An 8,903-nucleotide genomic window follows, 5' to 3' on the forward strand; every position below is an offset into this window, starting at 1 on the left:
TGAAGGATAGCAATATGCTTTTTTTTATAGACTTGTCTTGGCTGTTCTGTGAGTTAAAGGTTGTTGGTCATTCAGTTTCAAAGTTTTTCTTATGAATGTTTAGCTTTGTGGCTCTTTAGAATGGGAGACAAGGGTGAATCTTAATATTTGAGGTTCAGCAACTACAACTTCACCTTTTATAGGAAAGGAACAGATAGCCCTGTGCTACTGAACACCTTACTGTTCTCTTCCTTCAGGTCATAACATCTTCAACCCAGGTTGTTTCTCTCTGATGAGTCATGGACTGTTACACTCCCATCTCTTTGTTCTGGTCTCTAGAATAAATTGTGTAGGACTCTGTTGAAGTATTCACTGTCAAGAAATAATGGAACTGTGGTTATTGCAATGTATCTGAGACCCATAAACTCATAGGGAGTGGCACTATGAATAGGTGTGGCCTTGTTTTAGAAGACTGAATGAAACACACCTTTAATCCAGACTGTGATGTGAAGGGCACACCTTTAGTGTGGACCACACCATCTGGAGTAATTGAGTCACTATTCAGGTTGGATTTGAGGCCTTTTTCTCAAGCTTCAATCTATGTGTAAGAGTATATCTGTTGATGTACTGTGTATCAGTCTCAGCTCTAGCACCACCTCTGACTTTCTGAGGCCATGCTCCCCAAAATGAGTGACTGAACCTCTGAACTGTAAGTGAGCCACCAAAATGAAATATTTCCTTTATTAGAGTTGCTGTGGTTATGGTGTCTTTCACAGCAATAGTAAATCCTCAATAAGATAGAAACCATCTGTGATAAGACTCTTAGTTGTTGTTATTTAATTATGTCAAGTTTAATTTATAGCTTTAACATATTCACAACTTTCTTAAATAGATCATCAAGTCACAAGAGAGATACTTGACTGAGAAAGTTGAATTTTTTGAGGAGTCTCAACAGAATGACTTCACAGCACAACAACTCCTTTAAACCCCAGTCACCAGAAAGTGGCCTTGTGTTAGACAACAGGAACTTCCTTCCAAGCCAGGATACTTCTCTACAGTGGGAAGAAGATATCTGTAACTTCTCAACTGCTCAGCTCAACTTTCCCACAAATGACAATGGTTACTGTGCAAAGCAGGAACTGCAAGCAATGTGGAAGTGGTTTACCTCCTGGTTGAAGCCAGAAAAGAGTAGCAAGGAGCAGATGATTTCTCAGCTGGTCTTGGCTGAGTTTCTCAAAACTGGGCACTACAAGGACAAGTCTGTCTTGAAAGAGAAGTGGGAATCAAATGGCAGAAACCTGGGGAGATTCATGGAGGATCTGACTGATGAGTGCTTGAAGCCTCCCACCATGGTGAGTACCTTGTTTGAGAGATGGTTAAGTTAGCAATCAAGACAGTCATTTATATTTGGGGAAAAGTAAGAAGATGTAGTTATTTTATATGTGAGGCTGTCCCACTTCAACAAAATATTTACAGTGGAGATTATTTACTACTGTAAATGTGATATAAATTTAATGGGATTATAAGTTTAAGAAGCTCATGGCTCTTTTGACTGATACAATTATATTTAGATTCTTCACATGATGATAGGGAGACTGGGAGATGATATTTGAGCAAAGCTTGTAAGGGTTTAGAATAGAGACCCTGGCTGGGATTGGAAGATGGCTCATTTAGGTAGGTGATTTTATATTGTAATTATGAGTATTTAGTTGGAATTGCAGCACACACTTAAAATTCTGGCTCTCAGACCTAGTCTGTTATTCCAGGACCTGGGCTGTGGAAACTGGGGATCTAATTGACTTAATGGTTTTCTAAATTGTCTACTACATGTCATTAAGTTCCTATGTAAAAAACTCAATGTGCAGGAATGTAGAATATGATTTCTGATGATGAAATGAGGCTATTAAATGAGCATTCAACACCAACACACCCTTAAGAAAAGTCCTGATGAATAATAGTGCTGCAATTCAAAGTTTTAGAACTGAAATTCTTAATTTGGATGAAACTACATTGAAACTTCTATAAATGTCTAGGTTTGCATAATTCTCAGTTACTCTCAGAAATGGTCAAGGTGGTGATATTTTTCAAACACCCCATACATACATTTCTAAATGTCATGGTTGAAATAAGTTCTTATTGCCTTAAACTTTTAAATTTGGATATTAATTGGCTTGTTTCACTGCTTCTTTAGGGTTTTTCCCATTTGGGACTGACTTTTATTCAACTGGCTTGAGTAGGATTCAGAGGAATTATACTTTCCCAGCACTTCAAGTACTGGATTAAAGCTGTCCACCACCACACCCTGATGTTTATTTCAGGTTTTTACTCTAAGCACATGTTGTCATTTCAGTTTCTTTTATCCCACATTTCACTCCTTTGATTTTGTTTTAAACTGATCATTTCATGATTGAAACTGAATTTCAAATAAAATGCTGTCAGCTTCCTAACAGCATGTTTAGGTGGAGACAATATATGTGTTACAAGGGTTTCAGTCAGATGTGTGTTGTACTAAGGACTTAATAATAGAAAAAAACACCCCTTAGAAATAGAGCTATGATACTAGGGGCATCATCAACCAAGGGTTTTTATCTAGAGTTAGTAGTTAAATTTAGCAACCAAAACTATAGGTATTGGAAATACAACCCACTCCCACAGCAAAGTGAAGTGACGGTGGAAGAGATAGGGTCCACTGACAGACTAATGGCCGTAAGTGGGGGATGGGAAATCCTCAGCTATCTGGGAATGAAAATATCAGAGTCATGCGCATGAAAGCAGAAAGTTACAATTGCCAATATGACACCAGGACACCAAAAGTACATCAATTACACAGTTACTGTAGACATCCTAAGAATTTCAGAAAAAAACTAACTATTACTAATCAAAGGCTGAATAAGGAGCTTCTAGCATAGCAGCCATCTTTCAGACAAAGACTACAGAAATGTTAAGGGTTCTGGGCACTGATTAATAACTATAGATCCTGGGTGCAAGAGAAGGAGGAAAAATAAGGAGCTACAAATTAAGGAGACACAGAGAAACACTAGCCATACAACTCTTTGTTAAACAAAAAAAAAATTATTAGAACAGATAACACCCATCAATTAACAGAAGAGGCCCTAGAGGTGCAAGGCCCACAGGCAAGTCTATGTCAGAATTTTTACAGGCTCCTTTGGGTTTTCTCGATCTCCAGACTACCTCCGTCCTTGATATGTCCTACCTAGCCTTGGTGTCTTCTCAGTAAACCAGCTATTTCATTATAGTTGCCCTAGATTGGGTGGAATGGGGACAGTCCTTGGAAAAAAATGAGAAGCCTTTTTTGATGGAGTAAGTCTCTATTTTCTGAATTGGAACAGGAATACATTTCCTTGTTCAATGCATTGACCAGGTGAAGAATATGTTGTGGCTAGACATTGCAGAACCCTAACCTTACCTTTTCCCTTGGTACAGTGACTCAACACTTGCAAATACATTGTGAATAAGGACTTTAGAAAACATAACTTGTGAATGACAAAATAACACCATTAGAGATGAGAGATAGACAACTAACTCATAGTTCAGTGATCCCGTGCAATCAGTTAGAGGACAGGTTTTCACTCATCCACAAATCCACAGATTCATTGGCAATGGTCCTCTGGCTTTGTTTATAGGTTCACACCTCCATGCAGGGGCAGGAAGCCCTCTTTTCTAAGAACATGTCTTTAGAAGAAACCATCAACCTTTTGAAAGAGCAGCAATCAGCAAGAAGTTCAATACAAGAGAGTGCAAAGACACCCTTGCCAATCCCCCAAGACATGTTATTGACAACAGGTAAGTGTCAGGAAGCTGCACAGAGGAAGGGGGTTGTGTCGGGATCTTTTCTTGGGCACAGTTTCATAGACTGTCTTATTTCCACAGGACATGAAGACTGGGAAGATGGCCAAAACAATGGCTGGAGCAATAGTGATGTAAATGATGGGGATAGTAGTCCTGGAAATGAGATGGACTCCCTTTCCCTTATCCAACAAGTTCAGTTTAATGAACCTAAAGACAGAAGTGTTTCTGATGGAAATCCTCTGGATTTAAGCAGAACAAGTCAAGTCACCTCTAGGTACCAGGAAGAATTTCATAGAGGAACTTCTTCTGAAGATGTCCCTATGGAGGTACAACCAGAGATTATCTCCAGTCCAGAGCAGACTGAAGACTGCCAGAATCCTGATGTAAGCTCCACACGTGGGCGTCGTCAAAAGAGACCCCTCAGAGACTCAAAGACATACAAATGTGAGGAATGTCCCAGAACCTTTCAATATCCCAGTAGACTTGCCGCCCACCAGAGAATACACAAGAAGCAAAAGTCATTTGTCTGTAAAACATGTCATAAGGGCTTCTATACTCGCTCAGACCTGAGAGTATATAAGGTCATACACCAGGAAAATAAACCTTTCGAATGTAGTACATGTGGAAAGTCTTTCAGCAATCAAACAAATCTGAAAGCGCATGAGAGGATTCACACAGGAGAGAAGCCCTACACCTGCTCCCTGTGTAACCGTAGCTTCCGCCAGTCATCCACATACCACCGTCACCGGAGGAATTGCCACAAAGCAGACTGAACTGTGTACCTTCCTCACCAGATAATAGCAGGGCTCCAGCTTACTGTTTCATCTGTAGATGAAGAAGCATGTAGCTTCTAAACAGCAAGTAACCATTGAAGACATGACTTGTAACTTCTGGATTGTTCCATCTGTCTTTGTGGATAAAGAAGATGAGTCTGTTTTATGTTAAGTAATATTTTTCCAAAGCCTTAAATTGCTTATAATTTCTGCCTGATATATATTAAATAAATGAATAGAATTGTAATACAATTGCCTCTCATGAATATTTTGTGTGGCCTGTGCTTGTGATTTTGTGAGTTTTTGTCTGCTTTTTTTGGCCTCAGTTCCACAGCACGACTGGACAATAGAGGACTGTGTTGTCAGTTCTTTATTTTTGCCTTGTTTGAGACAGTGTCTTTCTTGTTAGGAGCTTTGTACATAAGTATGTCTGGTACTACAGATTCCAAATATTCTCTGCTCTGTAGCCCTTATCTCTACAGGTTCATGTCAGTGCCCTGCCATTCCCTCTGACTTTGGTACCCCATTAAAGTTTCAATCCCAAGTCTCAGGCTTGCAATGTAAATGCATTGCCCTCTCAGCCATCTCCCATGCTATGAGTGATTACTGCTTAATGTTCAAGAATGTGCCCCCACAGGTTGGACAGGGTCCTGATGTAGAGTAAAAAGCTTCAGTTGCTCACAGTGGCTCAAGGGAGCCATCTTTATCAGTTCCCTTATAGTCCCACTGTAATCTTCATAGCTCTAGCCACAGGTCCCTAGAAACTCATGGATTAGAGGGGGCTGTGTGGGTGCTGACCTCAGGTAATGACAAATAGAAGGCAATTGGCAAATGTTTTCAACGAATGAACTCTAAAAAATGCCTTACAGAAAGGAAAAAGGACTAATATGTATATTGTAAACCAGAGGTCTGTGCAGCGTTGAAGATAAGCATAGGCTGATTGAGATGTTGGCATCTGTGTATGTGTTGGTGATTTCCAGGTTGAAGCCTAGCTGAGTTCAAGTAACCTGTAGACGTGTTGTGGCAAACCTTGATATTCCCCTGATGTACATAGTACAGCCTTACAGCTAGCCACCAGGAGCCTTCAATTTATTAAAAAACAGAATGAGCTGACATGAATACCAATACAATTTATACATTTTGCTATTGAAGTTCTTTTTTTTGTTTTTATTTTTTCAAGACAGGGTTTCTCCATGTAGTTTTAGTGCCTATCCTGGATCTTGCTCTGTATACCAAGCTGGACTCAAACTCAAAGGGATTTGCCTGGTCTGCCTCCCGCTGTGCTGGGATTAAAGGGGTATGCCATCTCCACCTGGCCACTTTGAAGTTCTTATTGTTGGCATACCTTGAGGCTGATCCTTTCCCCAGCATTTGACTTTCTGATCCCTTTCCTTATGATATGTTCCCCAGTCTTTTTATTTTCCTCATGAGACTTGTACATTGGGGAGATTTAGTCTCTCAAGATTTTAGTATTGAAGATTCCTGGATTGTGATGGTGGGGATTTCTTAGCCTTTTCATCTTTAGAGATTGTAGCCTTTGTGGGATTAGAGAATTTTGGAATAGAACCATAGTTTTCCATATGTTTCTAAACAAGGTCATATCCTAGGTTTGGGGGTTAAGACCTGTACATGTGAGTGTCAGAAAACAGAATTCAGCTAATAACAATGAGATATCCTGATGGCATGGAGCATTCCTGCATCATAGCACCTGGGAGATGTGGTCAGGAGGATCATAAGTTCAGTCCTTCTTTGCTACATAGTGTGTTCCATGCCACCCTTGCCTACATGAGAGCTTTTCTAAAGACAACAAAATGAAAAAATCACACACACCAAATAAAATCAAAGGTTCAGTTTTTGATGCCCATTGTGGCATATGTGTGTAATCCAACATTAAAATGCACTTGTTCTCAACCTGTGGGTATCAACTGCTTGGGAGGCCAAGTGACCCGTACACAGGCATCCTATATCCTGCAATAAGCTATTTATATTACAATTCATCAAAGTATCAAAATTACAATAATGAAGATGCAACAAAAATAATTTTATGTTTGGCAGTCCCCACAACATGAGTAATTGCAATAGCAAGTTAGTGTATTATGAGTAAGATAGAGAATCAGTGTTCAAGCAGTTTAGGCAGAAGAATCCAAATCACAGTGCTAGTGGGGACACATGCCCTAATCCTGTGTAATTAAACCAACAATAATGTTTGTCAAGAAATATACAGGTGGACAATAAGGCTATCTCAGAAAGACCTTTTAGGGTGAAAAATCAAACTCATTAATCTGGCCACATTTTTCTTCCATAAGTTCTTGTAATCATAAGACCATTTACAGGGATACATATGTAAAAATTTTTAAGGACAAATCACACAAGAACTTCTTTGTAACATTAAGTATATCACAAAAACCATGCTGATTCCACAAACTGGGATTCAGAAGGAAGACTTGTTCTACATTCTGTAAGAAAATATTAAATCTCAGAGACATGAAGTATCAAACATTGATGAAATTCCATTGAGTCTCAGAGAGCAAGGTGTAGTTTATTGCCTCTCATATGTAGACACTACAATTCAAGTGACATGTCTTGTCTGACAATGTTGTGGAAATATGGATGGAAAAGGGTCACCTTAAGAAAACAGTCAGGACACACCTTCTGAGACTGCAATTGTTCCCTGAGACAGAGCCTGCCAGCACCTGGCTGGACTAAGAGGTGAGTCTTTATCCTCATACCCAAAAACATGTCCCACCCCTTAGGCTTTGGGTCAAGGGGCACAACCCTATGCCCCTACACACTCACCCATTGGAGTTCCAGTTTCAGGCCAGTTGGCAGGCAGACCTCCTGCACACAGGTCAGACTACTCCCATCCCCCATCAGACCCTGTAACCAAAGCCCCAGCTCCTCAAACCCACCCACCCTCTGAGACTGCAACTGTTTTCTGAGATAGAGCCTGCCAGCACCCAACTGGGCTAAGAGTCCAGTAGACAGGCAGACATCCTGCACACAGGTCACACTACCACCATCTACCACATGGTAAGACTGCAGCTGCTCCCTGAGACAGAGCCCACTAGCGCCAGTTGGACTAAGCTGATCGTGAGACAAAAAGTTCATCAGCATTGACTAGACCAAAAGCTCCCACTGGATCAAGAGTATTAATCAGACCAAGAGAGGCTTTCTCAGATACAGACACCACTTGCACCAAGTGGAGAAAGAGATGGGTAGATGCCAGTGCAAAAATACAATCAAAACCATAAAAACCATTATGGCTCCATCTGAACCTACATCAGCAAGACCTGAACATCCCAACACAGAAGAAACGGAAGATATCTACCATAAAAATGACTTTAAGAAGATATTAGAGATCTTAAAAGAGGAAATAAAAAAAGAAGTCGAGGAAAAGTCGAACAAAAAAATGGGAAGAAATCAGTAAATCCCTTGAAAGCCAAGAGAAAGCAATTAAACAAATGAGGGAACCAGTTCAAGATTTCAAAACTGAAATAGAGTCAATAAAGAAGACACAAATTGAGGTAATGCTGGAAGTCGAAAATCTGAGTAAATGAACAGGAACTACACGTGCAAGAATAACCAACAGAATGCAAGAGATGGAAGAGCGGATCTCTGGCATTGAAGATACAATAGAAGTATTTCTTCTATTCTTTTCATCAAAGAAAACACTAAAACCAATAACGTCATGACCCAAAATGTTCAGGAAATTTGGGACACCATGAAAAGACCAAACCTAAGACTAATAGGGATAGAAGGAGAATAGCAACTCAAAGGCACAGAAAATATATTTAACAAAATCATAGATGAAAATTTTCCCAACCTAAAAAAGGAAATGCCTATAAAAATACAAAAAGTTCTCGCTTTTTTTTTTAGCGAGAATGAGGAGGGTTTATATGAGAGAGAATTGTTGAGACCAAGGTCGGATAAAGCACAGAGACAAATAGCCAAACAAACGGAAACACATGAAATATGAACCAATGGCTCAGGGGTCACCAACTGGATCAGGCCCTCTGAGTGGGTGAGACAGTTGATTGGCCTGATCTGTTTGGGAGGCACCCAGGCACTGGCACTGGGTCCTGTGCTCATTGCATGAGTTGGCTGTTTGAAACCTGGGGCCTATGCAGGGTCGCTTGGCTCGGCCTGGGAGGAGGGGACTGGACCTACCTGGACTGAGTCCACCAGGTTGATCTCAGTCTGTGGGGAAGGCTTTGCCCTGGAGGAGATTGGAATGGGAGGCGGGCTGGGGGGAAGGTGAGGGGGGCGTGAGGGGGGAGAACAAGGGAATCTGTGCCTGTATGTAGAACTTAATTGTATTGCAAAATAAAAATTAAAAAAAAA

At 40.5% G+C, this 8,903-nt stretch overlaps 1 protein-coding gene across 1 annotated transcript; it reads left to right on the top strand.

The window, feature by feature from the left end:
- The first annotated feature begins 935 nt into the window (after nucleotides 1–935).
- LOC131904286 (zinc finger and SCAN domain containing protein 4D-like) lies at nucleotides 936–4,562 on the top strand. The gene is made up of 4 exons (XM_059255364.1): nucleotides 936–1,331; nucleotides 3,624–3,783; nucleotides 3,871–4,047; nucleotides 4,354–4,562. Exons 1-4 carry the CDS (start codon nucleotides 936–938, stop codon nucleotides 4,560–4,562), a joined length of 942 nt encoding a protein of 313 aa, XP_059111347.1.
- Nucleotides 4,563–8,903: the final 4,341 nt, after the last annotated feature.

Source organism: Peromyscus eremicus, chromosome 1 (assembly GCF_949786415.1).
Source record: "Peromyscus eremicus chromosome 1, PerEre_H2_v1, whole genome shotgun sequence".
Taxonomy (NCBI): Eukaryota; Metazoa; Chordata; class Mammalia; order Rodentia; family Cricetidae; genus Peromyscus; species Peromyscus eremicus.

Bases quoted from the DNA above. Each gene is read 5' to 3' on its own strand.
- LOC131904286 (XM_059255364.1), top strand. From the start codon at position 936: ATGACTTCACAGCACAACAACTCCTTTAAACCCCAGTCACCAGAAAGT. The intron at 3,784-3,870 runs GTAAGTGTCAGG...TTATTTCCACAG, and splicing joins AGACATGTTATTGACAACAG to GACATGAAGACTGGGAAGAT. The intron at 4,048-4,353 runs GTCAAGTCACCT...ATACTCGCTCAG, and splicing joins TCTGGATTTAAGCAGAACAA to ACCTGAGAGTATATAAGGTC.